Below are 19,697 nucleotides of genomic sequence, written 5' to 3'. Positions count from 1 at the left end.
TGAGGTAGCAAATTTACTTTCCTGACGAGTTCAAGCACAGGCTGGTTACCCGCGCTGGACATTGTCTAGTGGTAGTTTGTATTGACAAGGAAGTTTTGCAAGATACTTTCTTCTGGTCCTTTTTAAACTTTTAGATGATGTGATAAGGTTGAAGAAGTAAGTTCGTGGCCAGGAGCAAACAAACATCTTCCCCTCCGTCATGATGGCTTAAGAAGCGTATTATGTTTTGACACACAGAAAAGGCTTATATTCTTTAGTGCTATGAATTCAAGATAAACCAGAAATAAGGAAACCTTTTAAAAGCCACAGATAACAAGAAATTTCTAAAGGCATTACATCATGATATAAGCCACCAGTAAAGGGGAACATTTTGTTTTTCTTTAATCAAAAGACAGAAGTGCTTCTCAAATGTATCCAATCTAATTCATTTTATCTCATATTCTAGTAGCAGTTTGTCTGAAAACTAGATCCCTTTGCTAGTATAAGTAAATCTTTTCTTAGTGTTCAAAATTATCCATGAGTTTTTCTTTTCTTTCCTAGTTAGATTTTCAAAGATTTTGATCCCCAGTTTAGGAAGTTGGTGGATTTTTAACTCTTTGACTATGTAACTCATATTTAAAAATATGGCTTATAATACCATGACGCCCCAGGACCATATTTGCATTATAACTAAAACCAAATATTTGAGAAATAATACTTATACTTACACATTAGTATCATACCCTGAATTTTTTAATTCAATTCAAACCAATTCATTAACTAAACACTGTTGATGCCCCACTAATTTCACAGGATTTTTAGGTCAAAAGGCACTGCTCTCATCAGTAGCTGTTAGTCACTGAAAACTCAAATAATGGCAGAATAAACGAGAGAATTCAGATCTTACCATATGGGACATTTGATAAACTTGCTATAGAAAGATAATTTCTTGCATGTGTATTGTATGAAGAGTTCTGGCATTTGCAATACTCTTACATATTCCTCTTCACTTCTTTTCTTTCTGTCTTTGCTGCCTCCCCTCCCCCTCTTGCTACAGAAAACCACACTCCCCAGCAGCAGCCTCTTGAAACTTGAAAGGCTATGAGATATATAGATAGACTGCATTTGTTCTGTGTATCTAGAGAAGCAAGCTTTAGCCTAAAGCATGTCTGTTTATGAGCACATTCAGGTGACTGCCGTGATAATGGAATTGCTGATACACTGCTCAGAGCTGCTTGGGTAACCATTCTTTTATTATCAGGAAGGCAAATGCAGTTTTTAAGATCAAAGTGGACACCTCTTGGAAGTTACATTTATTACAAAAGGCTAAAGTGTCCACATTCCTAGCAATCAGAGGGATTTAAAGCAGAAAGACAATAATATCCTACAGACAATGCAATTTTTGACAGGACAGCAACCACTTAAGTAGGTGACAGGAACAAGAGGTAACCTAATTCTGAAAGTTGGGGCAAATAACGTGCTTGATATTGTGATAGCCACAGCTGGGGTCTGCCTGACAAAAATTTCAGCAGTCAGTGCACTCTCTGAGAATACTTTTATAATTTTCATGCTTGAGGATTCCTTTGGTCGCATTTTGATCCCAGTGTTTCAGAAAGTAGGAACCCCACTCTGCTATCACAGTGAAATTAAAGCAAGGGGTCACTGTAATCAGGCACTATTATAGTATTTTGGGAAACCACCATGAATGAATTTTAGCCCTTAAAACATGGTAACCCCAGTTAGTAGCAACTGAACTGTGACTATTCTATTGTTTTCTGCCATCTAATAACAGTTCTACTGTGTTTAGGGCCCTTTTGTACTCCCGCCACCCCTTTATCTATATTTTTAACATTTGAAACAGTTCTTTAATTTTTATTTCATTTTATTTTTATTTATTTTTAATTGACAAATAAAAATTTTATATAATTATAGTGTACAACATGATTTTTTGAAATAGGGACACTTTCTGGAATGGCTAAACCAAGCTAATTGGCATATGCTTTGCCTCTCACATATCACTTAAATCACCTTACCCTCTTTGCCTAGATGTTCAGATGGTTACATTAAAGGAAGTCTGAAGAGCATCTCCCAGCTAGGCCTACCTCAAATGCTTATTAGAAGCTCCTTTATTTTTAGATCACTAAAAAACTTTTCTAGTAGTTTTGAATATCCATGAAATTTGGCCAGAGCATTTGGGGAAGCAACAAAGCTCTTTCATTTTTTCTTTTAAAAAATTCTCCAGTAATTTGAGAGTCTAAAGAGGCCTAACTCCAGAAACTCTGGATATTTAATGAAGGTGCTTTATTTTACAAAAGAAATGACTTCTCTCCCATCTTATCAGGCAAATGTCTTCTGAAATCCTCTTTGCTTCCCCAGGAGTTCATCTTTCTAGAGACTACAATTAGAGAAAACATTTTCCTGATGATTATTACATGTTCATTGTAATTTAAAGTGTTAATGTCACAGAAGTGGTTTTTTACTCAGTAACTTCTCTACTGCAAACTTTTATGACCCATATTATTGATGAAAAGACAGTATGGATTTTGATGCATTTTAAATGGACTCTTACAGACTGTGCAAAGCCTTGATCACAGACATTTTTCTTGCACTTAGAAAAAATATATATAATGGTTTTAAAATTATAAAGGTTTTAGTGAGATCAAAGTATGAGAAATATAATACGCCTTGGGCAATCTCTGGGTTAACTGCTGGAAAAAGTTCACATTCACCATTTTATGGTCTTGATAGTTTGCCAAATTAAGCCATATATATATATATATTTTTCTTGAGATGCACAATTCCCATGTCTACACTAAACAAATGAAAGGATTTAGTTTTATAGAAATTAATCGATAGATTATATTGTAAGTTCTTCTCAATAAAGTACTTAAATTAGGGGCAACATTATCAAAGATTGTTTACTCTGGATACATCATTTTGATTGAATTCCCCAAGTTTAAATTATGGGAGCACCTACTTAGGAGCACTATCGTTCATCATAGACAATTCCCAACAGGGAGTAGGATGTACGCTTAAATACTGGTTCATATTTTATATCAATCCCCCATAAAAGAAAGATAAAATAGTTAATTTCAGTAGTCCTTTTGGGAAAAGTAAAAAGAACAGAGAGAACTGGCAATAAGAAGAGAACATCTAAATGGGGAACATGCATTTCTTCTCTTTGCATTTTCTGTTGACTATACATTTTCTGGATTCTTCATCTGCACACGTTCTCTCACGCTTAACAAAATTGGAGGCGGGGTGATCCATGTATATTTGGTGTAGCTTGTAATTTTCTACAGCATGTAGGTCTGCCCTTTCTCTGATGTTTTGCATATTGTTGCCACCTGTTTTATTCTATTTTATCAGAGATAACTGTCCTCATAGGTCTCAGGTTTGACACACATGGAATGAGTTCCCTGCCCTCTCTCCCTTGACCCTTCCCTCAGCTGCTACTCACTCAAAAGGGTCGCTGGGATCTGCCCTCTGGAGCTCTGGAGGGATGGGGATTCTTTTGTAGTACATTTCCCAGTCGAAGGCTCCTCGCATGGCATCCCCAGCTTGTGCCTCATACCCAAAGTGATTGTGGTCAATGACATCGATCATGGGACACACGATGGTTTTGTGGTTTAGTGCAATTTGGTCTGAAAAATGAAAGCACAAAATAGGAAATGACATGACTGCGTAGGTCATCTATCATTTTTCAGCAAAGAGAAGCCTACGGCCCCTAGTCATGCATAACACTTGCAGCCTTGGCTCCCTGTCCTCGTCAGAGCACTTTGCAGGAATCTCTGTTGGAATGGTGGACTTAACATGATGGGACAGTGATTAGGTGCAATTAGAGTTGTACTTTCTTTTAAGAAAGTTATGTCCCAGAGAGACTTTCAGAAGTCCATTTAGCTCTACTTCTGTCACATTTTTCCTCTGACCTGTCCCCAATCTGTCATTTTATCGTGCATCCAACATGTGCCGAGTATAAGCGGTACTTGTGCTCCTTCAAGCATACAGCTAGAGTCTGCTGAGAAAATAGTGGCCTGCTTTCTGGAGGTTCCAAAATGTAAATATTTAACTTCATGGTTTTTGTAGCCTCTAATCTTACAGGAGTCATAACGGCTGTCTCCCACTAAATGCTGACAAATCGTATGTAGAATGCTTTGCTCTCAGGTTTGTCAGAGATTTTGCCAAGTCCCATTTTGCCACTGTTCTTTGAGACTGGCTCTGTTTATCAAAACTTACATTTTCCTCTTCTCTCATTATATCCAAAACTATATTAGGTGGCAAGAAACTACTGCTTATTACTACTGTTACTACTAAATTCTTCAGCAACTACTAAAGAGTGTGATTTATACTCATGCTATTTCTAATACTCTTAGCAACCCTATGAGGAGGCTATTATTGACACTTCCAATTTATATATAAGGAAACTGAGCTCAGAGAAGTTAAATAACTTGTCAAGGGTCACTCACCTTTTGAGAGCAATAACCAGGATGCAACACTAGCATGACAGTGTAATTCCAAACCTGGCCTTTCCAGTTTGCCATGGTGCTTCTCGTGGTAGCAGGAGATGATTTTTTTTTTTTTTCATATCTAGCACCTTTCTTTCTCATGTAGAGATTGTTATCACTATGACATTAACAGCCAGCATGGGCACCTGGAATTTGTATGCTTTGGTCACACAGAATAGCTACGTATGCAGTATCTTTCTTCCCAAGAATATGCATTTAATCAATATTTATTATAACAAACCAATATTGTCTGACAGGCAGAAATTTGAAGTGTAATATCTGCTCTCTTGTTAATTGGAAGACCTTTGGATGTGGCAAGTGACATTAAACAAAGGAACAATAGATATAATTTAGAAATACTATGAAGGTTGGTGAATATCATATCATTTCCCCCAGTGATCCTGGAGTAAATGTAATCTGTGTTAGGGATAAAGTTCTGACAGTCAGGAAACTGTCCATTTGTTTCAGAAGTTTCTCCTAAGCATAGGGCAGGAAGCATATGGATTATTGACTGTAATAACAAGTGGCTCTATTTTGATGACACCTGTAAAACAGGGTGTGGAAACCAGAGAATTCTGTGGAAGATCTCCCTTCCAGATGTACATGCTTTTTCCTTCCTTCCTTCCTTCCTTCCTTCCTTCCTTCCTTCCTTCCTTCCTTCCTTCCTTCCTTCCTTCCTTCCTTCCTTCCTTCCTTCCTTCCTTCCATTTCAACAGTTATTTATTGAGTAGAAACTATGTGATAGTCACTTTTCTAGGTCTTAGGGATACAGCAGAGAATAATACCATAAAAATCCTTGTCTTCAGGAATGGAGCACAGACAATTAATAAATACAATAAATAACTAAATGATACAGTCTTTTAGAAGGTGATAAATGAGATGAAAAGAAAATGAAACAGGGCAAGGGGAATGTGGAATGCTGGGGTGTGGAAAGGGTTGTAATTTTAGATAGCAGGGCCCCAGTAAGCCTGAAAACCTGGAGGTTGCCTTTATCTTATTTCGGCTGATTAGTAGCCAGAGAGACCCCAGCACTATTGTGAGTTAATCTCCACCAAGGGCTCTATAAGTTTCCATTTTCTCCTGGGCAAGCCTTATAATAGGTTTTAATCTTTATCTAAATGGTGTTTCCCCAGAGATGTCTTTGATAGAGGAGATGGTTGTCCAAAATATTTCTTCTATCACCTCTGCATGTTGTTTTAGTATTAAGGTTTCAGTGACTTTCTTCATCAAATTCAGAATCAGGTTTATTTACAAATTCCTTGACCAAAAAAGAGTCCCAAGGTGACCCAAAGAGAATGTGTCTGTTTAATTAACTGTCAACTTCCCTTCAAATCTCCTTTCAGCTCTCATCCAGCGGCACTAGCTTAGGGTGAAAGCAGCATGACTAATTTTTCATCCAAAGCTTGAGCCTACATTTCAATTTCCAGGGATCAAACAAACAGACTCTTAATGGGAACTTGAAATTCAGGTATAATCCCATGGTGAAAAATGAACCAGGAAACTGTGCAGCTCCGCCTGTTTTTTCATTTTGGATGATGTGTCAAGACACTGATAGAGGAAAATAAAAAGAGATAGTGATGCTGAGCTTGAATCATTTCTTATCCATCAGGCTACAGGAAATGAAATGCTTTAATGAGAAAAAGGGGGTGGTGGGTTTCTCTTACTCTCTTTCTCTTTTTCTTCCCCTATCATTTTTCTTCCCTTTTGGTTAGATTCATAGTAAATAATTAGAGACTCGATAATTGGCATTTAGGGATTGCTTTGGCTCATATTAAACCAGACTTTTTGCTGACTTTTTTGAGTACTCAACACCATATGGGTTCAATTTAGTTTGAGGGAATCTCACTGTTGCTGATGAAGCTCTCAATCGTTACGTCCTTGGACAAGGTACTTTTAATTAAAGGCTTGGAGGAATCTCTGACTGTAGGAGCACTGAAACATTCCCATTGATTAGGGTGGCCAGGCGGTTGTCTGTGCAAGGGTATGTGGATCGCGTGATGTTGTGGGGCATGTTAGGTGTTTTAAATCCTGTACAATTTCAATTGACTCCCCCCGCCGCCCATCTTTTACTAATGGAGCTTTGCTGGTTCTAGTTGATATCCTACGCAGCAGTCCATAGCAGATCACTCCTTTTGAGACAGCTATTGTGAAGGCAGTTATTACTGGCTTTAGTTCCAAGGCCAGGGATTTATTTACAATAAAAGTTGATTTAGCACAATCTGGGAGAATAGGAAAAAGTACAATATGTGTGAACCAAGAACTTTTTAGAGAGAGATTTTTTTCTCAGGCTTACAATTTATTTCTTATCCACAACTGGACTTTGTATGTAACTTCATTGTAAGATAAAATTAAAAAAGTAATGAAGCTTGACCTGAACCACACCTGTTTTCTAGCTTTGATTACTTTTAGTTCTTTCGTGTTTCCCTAACAGTTCAAGTGTGATGTGACCGAGTCCTCTTCCTTCCCTCTTCTTAGCCATATTGAGAACATTAAGGACATCTCACCTGGATAGCAGCTCTGAATGTTTGAGGGCTTCTATGAAAATATGGGGGATTATTATCTACAGCAGAATATGTAGGGATATAGGCTGGTGCTAGAAGTGTAAAGAATAACAAAATGAAATGGCATTAGAAATCCCAGAAACTGTCAAGGTGCTTATGCTTTAACTGTATTGTGGGGCTGAATACTTTTCTTTCAACATTTTTATCCTTTAATAATTATTTAAGAGAGAGAGAGAAAGAGAGTGTGTGTGTGTGTGTATTTTAATCTTACTGTAGTTATAGGTGACTATAACAACAGTTTGGGACACTTTTTTTTTTGGTGTTTACTCAGTGAATGTATCTGCAATCAAGGAGGATGTCTAAGATAATAGAAACCTTTTTAAAACCTAAAGTTAGATTGCAGTTGGCATTATCTAAAATGTCACTTTAAATGCAGTTTTCTAGTTATCTATTTGTCCTCTGCAGTGGTTAAGGTACAATTCAAGGCTCCCAGTGGAAAAATTACAGAAGGGCTCTCTAGCCTTGGCTGATTGCAAAGTCAACATAAGTAAACTGCTCTCTCCCTCTGAAGGGCTGTAATTCCCCAGGCCCCCGGCTCGCAGGACGCCCTGCAGTGGTGGTGGTGTGTACTCACTAAGGAGGGGCGGTAGCCAATTCACATTGACCTCGCAGTGGGAGTCCAGGAACGTCAGGACTTCTCCTCTTGCCATAGATGCCCCCAGGAGTCGGGTCCGGATGAGCCCTTCCCTTTTCTTGGTACGAACAATCCTCACTTTGGAAAATCGAGCCATGTAGTCTTCTAACTTATCCTTCAAGTGTTCTAGGAAGGAAGTAGAGAGTGCACGGAAAGGACATCAAACATTAGTCGCAGCAGAATTATTCGTGGATGTTTGTATATAGAGAGTATGTGAATGATGAATCCCAGCATAATATTGGTAAAGTCCATGTTTATCTTCTCCTCATCTAGAGGAAAGATACTAATAAAATTTTATGCCTAGAGGTTTTTATACTTTATACTTCCCCAAATGCTTCACAAACTGCAAATATTGCCCTTTGTTTGAGCATAAAATTCACTGACACACCAGAGCTCTATCCTGTGGGTACTGTTGGTGAGTGGCCACCATATTTAATCCTTGACCAGCACTCGCCAAGATGGGCACCAGCCCTGTGGTTCCTGCTGTGTAAAGTCACATGAACATTCTGGCATATGGGCTCTTTCCAACTAGACGGCTCTTTAAAGCAAGGCTTTGCCTAGTATTCTGTGTGTTGAAAATAATGCATGTAAAACAACAAGAAAAATATCTGCCAAATCAACAAGAACCAAACAGATTTCCCCTACTGCAAAGTAATAGACTTGTGAGTAAGTTCAGCATCTGGCTTTGATTTGAAGAGGAAAGGTGAATGACTTCTTGTTAAAATAGACATGGAAAGGGAAGGCAGATGAAATACTATATACGCATTCAACTTACCTATTTAAGATTTGAAAATATTTCTTAGCTATTTAAATTGGAAAATGTTTCTTTCCCTAATTAAAAACAAACAGTGGGAACAAAATCAAATCAGATGACTTATTTACAGAAAAAAACCTTTCCTACTGGCTGTGATAAAATGCATCTATCTCTCAGTTTGTTTTATGACAAATAAGTGCATTTGGTAGCTTTCTGTGGGATGTGTACTTATGTATTTTACAAATTCTGCTTTCAGTCTCTTATATCTAAGACATTATGAGGGCTTTATTGTAATTTCTGACAGGTATAGCCTAATATTCACTGAAATAAAATCTTAGAATGCAGTATGCTCTGTTTTTTCACTTTTTAAACTTTTTCTGTATGTCTGTAATCAAAGGCAATGTTATTACTGTCTCCTACCATAATCTGTAGCAATAGGCATTCATGTAGGATTTATGATCCCTTCCTGCTGTCCAATTTAACAGACATCAAAATTACTCTGTATTGGAGTTTCTCTCTACATAAAGATTTCTTCTTATTATTATTATTAGTGGTTTTTAAAAAAAACCTTAATTTCCTGTTTTTCTTGACTGCTCTGTAACTGTGTTTCACAAAACACAGTTTTGTGAATGCGTCCATTAAAACAATATTTAACTTTCTAATTTTCACTATAACGGAATACAGGTGGGATCTTTCACAAGAATATTTTAGCTCAAAATATGTTCCACTCTATTTTGCTCTTACTGTAACTAACAGAGATATGGAGATCAATCTATGGAAAGCAAAGATTCCAGGATTTGGAATGAGAAGAGACCTGGGAGGGTCTGTAACAGTGACATATATGGGAAGGTCATGCAAACTCTCTAAGTCTGAATTTTCTCACTTGCAAAATATAAGGAACTTGGGGGATTGTTTTTTCCTCTTGGAGTGTGGTGGATGGTCAATCTTTGAGTTAGGCTTTGGATAGAGACCTGCCAGTACTCATTCAACAAACACTTATTAAATCAACAATTGAAAACTCTAGTAAGTCACTTGCATTTCTGAAGAGAAACAGAATTTCTATCTGAAGAAATGCCTTTAAATGCTAAGCCTGAAGGACAAAAAATATAGAATTTTTTTAATACTACATTTCTATTTAAAGTCATCTAGTCAGCCACCTCAATTATTTCCTAAGGTGGCTACTTCAATATTCTGCCAAAAAGATATAGAATTTTAAATTTCTTGGCGAGATGTTGATAATTCATCATCTGGTATCTATTGCAATTTTGAAGAAAAACAGTTTTGGCAGGCAATAAACAAACATATGGGAGTACAAAAGCACTATTTCAGTATCCCAGTGTCTCAGCTAAGAGGCTGGTTCTACTGCATCTCCCTTTGCTCTGAAACAGGTCTGCTGGGCAGGGGGCCCACGTCCTGCTCACCCCTCTTTGCTCATACCTTCCACCACGAGGGCTCCTGGCTCCCCTATGTGCAAGCTGCAAAGAAAGATTCCAAAGGACTGTATAACAAAGCATCCCCTGTGAGTAAGGCTGAAGGTTTACTACCTTGTCAGACAAATAAAGCAGATACAAGCCACACAGTTGCACAATCAAAGGCGATGAGTAAGGATGAGTGATCAGGATGAGGACGTATGTGTCAGCATCTTGAAAGGCTCACCTTTTGTCAGGATTCCCCACAGTTACAAAGGTTTAAGAAAACTTTATAATCTCATTACAGTAATTTATTCAGGCATTGAAATCTTTCTGTATCACCAATTTACAAACAAGTGGCATTCAGTAAGTTTATTGGTAAATTGTTTTCTTGAACCATTGAAGGTATTGTCTCATAGAAATAGTGTCTTGACAGTCATGGGGTGAAAATAGATTGCAAATATTGTTAAGCCCATCAGTAGTGTTTCCCCCCCTTTAAACCTCTCTGTTCTTCTGTCACATGTACCGTCTCATCAGTCCAAGATGCATTTCCTTCTTCCGTCACTGGCCCCCAAGAACTAAGCAATAACTCTTGGGGAAGGGGAGGAGTAACTATAACTGTATAAGATGTTCTAGAATATTCTCACTTCCCAGGTGTTTCAAAGTGAGAATCAAAGGTTGTTGGTCACCTGGGAGTGGTTGTCCCAACTTCAGATTCGGACTTCCATAATCTTTAGTTTATAGAAATTTCTTTGGAACTCAGCTGGGGTTATCTCTACATGTTCTCTTTCCCTCAGTGCACTTTTTCTGATTCTATATATATATTTTTTTAAATCCCATTTTAATGTACTAAGAAGATTATGGTGTGAATTCACTAAGCACAAGGGGTTTGACTCAAAATATTGTCCACTAGATGTTTAGATCAATTCCTCTAGTTTGAACTTCATGGTGATAATTAGCCTGCTTTGCCTCGGATAATGATCTGGTTGACTGCCTTTTGAGGGGTTCAGCCTCTGTTAGTAGTTCAGTTATAACATCTAATTACCCGTAACTCACAATGAAGGCAGGTATCATCAGTCTAATTAGCAAATTAGACTCTTATACAAGGAAGTTACTGAATAAGAGAAGATGGCTTTAAATTAAATACATTTTGCATTTCTTTTGTATGATCAATTTTTAGATTCACTTTTAAAATATTATTAAAATGATTTTGGATTAATTCAAGCATAGCACCTTTGAAGATCACTTTTGAACTCATTTAATTTTAAATAGTACCAAGAGAATTTATGGTATTTTTATAAAACAAGCAGATTTCTCTAGTGACTGGGACATATTTGTAGAACTGTTAAATTTTTTCTGGTCAATAGCACTAGACTACTAGTAGATATATTACTATTAAGACCCACCAAGTAGTATCCCAATGATCTGAAAGAGTGAACACAACTTCAAAAATAAATTTTTGCCAGGGTTTATTGTATCATGGTGAGGTAAATAAAATAAAAAGTTCTACTCAAGGGAAATTTTGGTGTTATGCTCCTGTGAGCACTAAATTTAGCAGTTTTGCAGAATATATTTTTCTCTTTTCTCAGATATTTCATTTATGCTCCATAAATTTATATGAAAAATCTGCCATTTATTAGTAAATTTAGTTTTTAGAGTAGCAACTGAACATTAAAATATAAAAAATCATTTTCAGTGATTTGCATGGTCAGAAGAGTCAAGGAAATGAGTTCTAGTTTTATTGCTGATGGGCCACATGGCTTTGGCTGAATCACTTCACACCAGTCAGCCCTCATTTTCTTCAGCTATGAGATGAAGGAAATGTGACTGGTTGATCCAGAATGTTCCTTCCAGTTTTGTGACTCTACGACCCCCTTGTGAAGTTTTACTTACCAAGCAGATCTAGCCCTATCAAATACTTAGTTTTTTTTAAATGCATCTTAGTGGTTGATATTTTCATGTTTTTTTTTTTTTTTTTTTTTGTGGTTGCATCTCACTTTTGAAAGTAAGAGTCAATTCAAAACAAAGCTAATACATATCAGAGGCTTAGTCAAAAAGCAAACTTCAGAGTATTTTCTTGAGTCAGTACAATGTCCATCTAATCTCCTGCAGTTCACTGTCTGTAAGACTGTCACTGATGTCAAAATAATGACTTTGAAGCAGTGGAAGTTCATCAAATATTTAAGTCTGTTCAATAAGTTATGCTTATTATGTCAGAAAAATATAGTAACAGAGTCTAGGAAGCTTTCTAGTCTGCCTTTGAGGAATTGTTCCCAAGGGGGCAGACAAACTAGTCACCGTAAGTATTACAGAGCATGGCCAGGGTATCCCAAGTAGAGGACTCACCAAAGGCCAGGCAAACAGCAACCCCAGCTGAGCCTGGTATTGAGGCCCAGCAAATTGTTACCCAGTTCTTTCTGTCTCCTTTGAATTCCCTAATTTAAGTCTCAAGGGGAAAGCAGGAAAGGCCAGAAGACACTATTGATTTAGAGATATGGATTTGTATATTTAAGTACACACCTATGGAGATGAAATTCCTTTGATGTTTATACTTTGGTGTTGGCAGACGGCAGAAGAACATGACCTTAAGATCATGTAAAATATGTGCTAGTTATTATGGGTGATGCTGAGTTATGTGTCCTGAAATATAATGGATTATACACACACAGAAAGATACATACCTTAAACTTTTCTGGTTAATCTTGACACAGCAAGAATATACTATTAAGAGCAACTCTAAGCACTAAATAGTATATTAACTTAGAATTAACTCTAATTCTGGATAGTATGAGGTTTTAGAGTTAACAGAATTAACTCTAATTCTGGGTAGTTTAAGGTTTTACTACAGTGACAAGAGTACTTCACAATTAGAGAATATAAGATATTCTTCCATTTATTAATGAACTAGGCACATGTCATGTGTATTCTGACCTGAAGTGAAAATGTTAAGGATAATTGTCTACTTAGCAGGGCCTGTGGAGACTTTTTCTATATTCTTTACACAGGAGAAACATACAGATTTTAAGTCTCTAGTTGAATTCCAGAAAATTGTCAATCTTTTTGTGTCCCGGTTGACCACACTAAAATCTGTCCCTTTGATTGAGTTCAAATATAGACATTTCCATTTATATCTAGAGCATAAAAAAATTCAAACAAGAAAGTAATAGAACTGAAGAAACAATATTCAATTGCTTCTATTATGATTTTGGCTAGGTTCGATCTCTGGATGTCCAATTTTATATTCTTTTAATATGCAAGACATCTTTAAGTTATTTGGGAAAGATCTGGGGACACCAAACTTAAATAAATAGACAAAATATATTTCAGTTAATATAAAAAGAAAAGATATAATTAGAATGTCACACTTTTGTAACCCCTAATGAATTAATGGATCAAGTCATCATAGGCTGCTGACTTCACAGAAAAAACAATAATGGCCTCTTATGTGCTTCCTGTTATGGAAAACACATTACTGCTTAAGAGGTATTCTTATCTTTGAATCTGAATTTGATCATGCCTTTATATCTAACTACTGACTTATAGGAAATAAAGAGATTAAATAATATTTTAAGTGGCACATCAGGGATACACTCAGTAAAATCCAAGCCATGGGAAATTCTTTGGGACAAATAGCTTGATTTCTTCCAACAAATAAATTATAAGGAAAAAAAAAAATGGAAGAAGACACTTAAGAAACATGTCAACCAGTTCAATGGGAGGACATAATATGAATCTTGATTCAAATAAACACTTGAGAGAGAAAAAAGTGGTGCCTGATGTTTGCAAACTGGTGAGATGCTCACAGTTAGGTCATGTTGTTCTATTGTGTCTAACAATGTCACAGAACTTAACATCAGACAAGGTCACCACCATGATAAAGTGAGAAAAAAACAAGATTACTGTGAAGCCCACAATATACCAAATATGCCCCTCTCTCAGCTAAAATGAGTGACTGCTTTTTACCTATTATATCTTAATAGGTTCAACCAATTGTGAACAGGACTTGACAATATTTTTTTTCCCCATGAGAATCCTTGACTCCATTGCAATCATGGGAGAAGAAAATTGAACACCATTCTTCATGGCTTTTTTTCATTTCTGTGCCTCTTGTGAGTGAGGCAATGACTGCCCTTATTTCAGACTATCATTTCAAGGATGTTTATATAGCAAACAGATGTGGCAGACAGACAGTATCTCTCTCAGAAACAAAGGGCAGGATGGTTTATAGCCCCAGAAGCAAAGATAGTATTCCTCTAGAGCAATGGGCAGGCATGCTTGCTGCCCATTAAATAAGATTTGAGTTCTTAATTTCAACATCTTTTCCCTATAACATAACCTACTGTTTATGGAGGAATCCATCTGGGCACATCCACATTACTTCCATGTGACTTGGGGGCAAGGGAACTGATACAAACTGATCCTTCTGCTGCTTGCTGAGAGGAATAAAGTCCATTGTCTCAGATCCAGGAGTTTCATGTCTTCTGTCATTAAACAATGGCAGGCTAACATGTTAACTTGCAAGTAGAATAAAATCTCAGATTCTTTATAGTGCTTTACAGCTAGGTGGGAAGATCTCTAATGAAGGACTGTTAAACACTACATGGCAGTTTTGGAGTTCTTCTGATCAGGGTATTGAAGGAATTTTGATGTATTGTCCTCTCAGAACTCATGTGGAAATCTAATCCCCAATGTCAGTGTTGGAAGCTGTTTGAATCAAGGGGGCTGAATCCTTATGAACGGATTAATGCTTTCCCTAGGTGGGGCAGGCAAAAGGTAGTGAGTGAGTTCTCGCTGTATTAGTTCCCCCGTGAGCTTGTTATTTAAAAAACCCTGGCACCACCCCTCTCTTTCTTTTGCTTCCTCTCACCATGTGATCTGCTTGTACCCACCGGCTGCTTGCCACTTTCTGCCATGAGTAGAAGCAGCCTGAGGCCCATGCCAGATGCAGCTGTCCCAGAACCGTAAGCCAAATAAACCTCTGCTCTTTATAAATTACCCGGTCTCAAGTATTCCATTATAGCAGCACAAAATGGACTAATACAAGCATAGAGAGAAATCTACAGGAGGCAGAGGTTGTGTAATTCCACGTGCCAGACAATCTAATTCTTAGCCCAGGCACAGCCTAGCTCTGGCTCCACTGAGCTCCACTTCATCGCTCACTTCCTTCTTGTTATTTTCTCCTCCAGTTAAATCCTTTTAGTAACTGAAAATGTCTCTGTCCTGTGTAAAAAGTTCATACTGAGGAATAGTGAGCTATATTTATCTGCAGAATTCTGATACTTTTCTATGATCAGCTCCTAGAACCCTATATTTTGAAGTAGAAAATGGGAATGGGCTATATTTAAAGTCAGGCGAGGCTGGACACTAGGCAGTTTCCTTAGGTCATCCTCTCTCTCTCCTTCTCTTCCATTCTGTCTCTCTGTCCCTCATTATTTGCTTAAAAAACAATTCAGTTATGAATTTTCAGAATTGCTTTTATTGTGTAACATTTTCAGAGTAACACAAAAGCAACAAAACATCAAGTCTTAATCTAGACCACAGCACCTATTCACTCACCCTGGTAATGACCCTCATGGAGTAGTGCACAGCATCACTAGTGGAAAGCTCTTTTGCATGATTAGGATTGCACATGGGTGTAAAGTTATCCCTCTGTGAAATGCCCATATATCAAAGATTATTTGTGCAATACTTCATGAATAAATGCCCAAAAAGTTAAAAAAAAATTATACGTTCCGCCATACATAGAAGAATTAAGAACTTTTCCAAAAAAACCCACAATGTATAAGAGGTGGGGAGAGAGAGATCTGCAGTTAAAATACTTATTTTTCTGTATTCATAGAGTATTTACTCTTAGAATGAATTTTGAAAGAGGCAAATAATAGATTACACAAAATATTTTGGGATCTTGGTAATAGCCTAAAAACTGCCTATTCAAAAAATATAGCATATCTTCAATGCAGCTTTTATTTCAGTTCGTTTATTATAAGTTTGATTTGCACAATCATTACTTATTTTAATTTTGAGAAGGTAATGTATACTCAGCAATAATGTACTTGAATTCTATTTTTTCCTTTCCATAGTATTTTCTTAAGAAGTACTTAAAAACTGTTTTTGTCTGATGTTTCAAATACTTCTCAAATAATTAATGTTTAAATTGTACGGTATTTTTCTAAGCATTTTATATTTTTCAAAAGTAGTTGTAATTAAAAGTCTTCCGTGAATGAATAAAAATGAAGTAATGAGTATAATTTATAGTTTATAAAAACTGTTCTGTTTACATGAACCTATGATGAGAATTTTGTATTTTCTTCAAGGTAGGCAATATAAAATTAACTGTAATTTCAAATTATTTTATTTGTATCATTTCTTCTGATGCTGTAACTTTTGCCTCAAAGAAGAAAAAAGTTGTCAATAGAAAATGAGTAAAACTTAGAGGTTTTCTATAAAATATTGTTGCTGAGTATTTTAAAATATTGTTGCTGACCCATTTGCATACAATAAAAACACTTCTTTAGTAGTGTTATTAGGTTTTAAACATTCTGTGTATTGCAAATGAATAGGCCAGTTTACAATTTTAATTTGTGCCAAGTATCTAATGTCCAATCCAAATGCCCAAATATAAATGTCTTACCATTAGCATTACAAAAAGTCAGTGGTTCTTTGTTATACTGTTTGACCCTGAAAATATTTCAGAATATTGCCAAAAATACTGTCAGGATTTACTCTGCAAATATTGGAGAGTATCTTAATTCTAGAAAAACATATAATGCAATCTTCTGAATAAGAAACCCTATACAAATAACATTTGAATCATCAAGGCTGACATAAAAGAACAAGTCTCCAAGTTAATCTATATTACCTCTTCATTTCATCCATTCAGTTTTTTAAAATTGTGTAAAATATACATAACAAGAAATTTACTATCTTATTCATTTTTAAGTGTATAGTTCGCTAGTGTTAAGTATATTCACATTGCTGTGTGACCAATCTCCAGAATTTTTTATCTTGCAAAACTGAAACTTTTTACCATTAAGACAATGACTTCCCATTTCCTTGTCCTCCTAAGCCCTGGTAACCACCATTCTACTTTCCATTTCTACAAGTTGGACTATTCTAGAGAACTCATCTAAGTGGAATCACCCACTACTTGTCTTTTGTAACTGGCTTATGTTACTTAGTAGTGTCCTAAAGCTTCATCCATGTTACGGTATGTGCCAGAATTTCCTTCCTTTCAAAGACTGAGTGATATTTCATTGTATTTATATACTACATTTTGTTTATTCATCATTGGTGGGAATTTGGTTTGCTTCCACCTTTGGCTATTGTGAATAAGGTTTTTATGAACATGGCTGTACAAATATCTCTTTGAGACCCTGCTTTCAGTTCTTCTGAGTGCATACCCAGAAGAACTGAGTGCATACAATCTGGATTGTATGGTAATTCTTCTTTAATATTTTGAAAAACCATCATACTGTTTTCCATAGTGATTGCACCATTTTACATTCCCACCAGCACTGCAACAAGGGTATCAATTCCATTTTACAGTCCTTGTGACTGTTTTTGTAAAATATATATCTAAAATAATTTTGGTTGACTGTGGAGGAATGCTCTGGCAAAGAGTTTGAGAACTACTTATTAGAAAAAATTCCCCCAGTGGGACTCTTCCTATTCCACTACATACCAAGTTCATTAAAGAAAGAAAAGTCTGAGAATTGAAATTGATAAATACTTTCAAGATAGAATTTAGCAGCTATCAAAATAAGAAAATAGCATGGACACCGAAGTTTCAGGACTAAAACTGTTAGTAAGAAAAGACTCCAGAACTTGTTTCTTTTCCCCCACTGGAATATAGATTAATCCAGAATACCTTATTTGAAAACATTCTTCATGTGATTATAGAGTTTGTCATGTGTGATTTACATGTATGTATCTGTGCCCGTTCCTCTCCGCATGCCTCATCTCCCATATGAGGTGTGTGGTCTGCGGGCGGCATCTAGTAACCATTGAGGCCTCTGCCCTCTTTTGGCCCTGTTTCTTCATTGTCAGGTATATCAGGGAACTAAATGACACTTTGTACTTAATTATCTTAGTTAGTTAATCTCCCATATTTATAAATTCATCTTTTAAATATCTTATTTTCTTCCCATTGTAACAAAACTCACTACTTATGTTTTAATAATTCCCTTAATCTTTAAGGTGGTTAGAAATGCATATTTTACAAGACCATTTGTCTTGAGATATGAGATAACTACTTTAAAAAATAAGTTTAACAAAGAAATGACATCAAGAGAACCAGTATATTTATGCTTTTATTTTCTAAAGTTCTTTGAAGGTAAAATTTCATTTATAAATTTCACAATTCTTCAGCTACCTCAACTTATTGTATTTTGTTAAACACCAGGTTATGTGTTCTTAAACTGATTCTTTTTGTACTACAGCATTAAATGCTACTGTTAATTGTTGATTTATTTGTACTTGCACACACAAATTCACAGCTTGGATAAGTAGCTTTTTGTGAGGTGGTTTGACTTAATGACCATCTCTAAAAATTGGAACTAAGAGAAATTTTTTCCATAAAAATTATTCATGATTTCCTCTTACTTGTTTTCCCAAGACAAACTCAAGATGAGAAATGAAAACTATGGGTCTGAACAGTTACAAGGTAATATGAACCCATATCAACACGGCTATTGCTAAGTTCAAGTCATAGCCTCCCAGTACAACCAGATGCTACATGTATCAAATCAGCAAGGTACACAGAATCCACCTCTGAACCACAGGGATTTGCAAATTCATTTAGAGCTATTTTTATAAAATTCAAAGTGAAAAACAAAACAAAACAAAAAACCAAACAAGGCCAGAATGCCTGAGAAAGGGAGAAATTGATCTCTAGTTAGTAAAAAAAGCATAAAATGCCAGTGGGACAAAAAATAAAAACAAAAATCTAATACAGAGCCCAGAGTCAAACCCACACACTTACAGCCAACTTATTTTTGAAAAAGGTGCCAAGAATATATGGTGGGGAAAGGACAGCCTCTTCAATAAATGGTGCTGAGAAAACTAGATATCCACATGCAGAGGACTGAAATTAGACCCCCATCCCTCATTATACACAAAAATCAACTCAAAGTGGATTAAAGACCTAAGTTTAAGACCTGAAACCATGAAACTACTAGAAGAAAACATACAGAAAACACTACACGAAATGGGAGTGGGTAGTGCTTTTTTGAATGAGACTACAAAGACACAGGCAACTAAAGCAAAAATGCACAAATGAGACTACATCAAACTGAAAAGCTTCTTCATGCAAGGGACACTATCAACAAAGTGAAGAGAAAACTTACAGAATGGGAGAAAGTGTTTGCAAATTACTCATCAGACAAGGGGCTAATATCCGGAATATGTAAGGAGCTCAAATGACTCAACAGCAAAAAATCCCCCAAATAACCCAATTAAAAAATGAGCAAAGGACCTGAATAGACATTTCTCAAAAGAAGACATACAAATGGCCAACAAGCACATAAAAAATGCTCAAAATCACTAATCACCATGGAAATACAAATTAAAACCACAATGAGATATCATTTCACCTGAGTTAGAATGGCTGTTATTAATAAGACAGAAAATAACAGATGCTGGCTAGGATGTGGAGAAAAGGGAACCCTCCTACATTGCTGGTGGGAATGTAAATTGGTACAGTCATTGTGGAAAACAATATGGAGGTTCCCCAGAGAACTAAAAATAAATCTACTTTATGATTCAGCAATCCCACTACCGGGTATATATCCAAAGGAAATGAAATCAATATATTAAAAAGACACCAGCACTCCCATATTCGTTGCAGCACTATTCACA

General features: G+C 36.3%; 1 protein-coding gene across 1 annotated transcript in view; it reads right to left on the bottom strand.

Annotated features, from left to right (window-relative positions):
* GALNTL6 (polypeptide N-acetylgalactosaminyltransferase like 6) overlaps positions 1–19,697 on the bottom strand; it is a 1,082,002-nt gene that overhangs the window by 185,507 nt on the left and 876,798 nt on the right. The window contains exons 5-6 of the mRNA XM_063077473.1: positions 7,620–7,805; positions 3,440–3,623 (exon numbers count right to left, since the gene is read on the bottom strand). Coding sequence (XP_062933543.1) covers positions 3,440–3,623; positions 7,620–7,805 — 370 coding nt within the window. The remainder of the gene's footprint in view (positions 1–3,439; positions 3,624–7,619; positions 7,806–19,697) is intronic.

This window comes from Cynocephalus volans, chromosome 13, assembly GCF_027409185.1.
Source record: "Cynocephalus volans isolate mCynVol1 chromosome 13, mCynVol1.pri, whole genome shotgun sequence".
NCBI classification, from domain to species: Eukaryota; Metazoa; Chordata; class Mammalia; order Dermoptera; family Cynocephalidae; genus Cynocephalus; species Cynocephalus volans.
The sequence above is the reverse complement of the archived record's forward strand: the minus strand, read 5'-3'. Positions and strand labels throughout refer to the sequence as shown.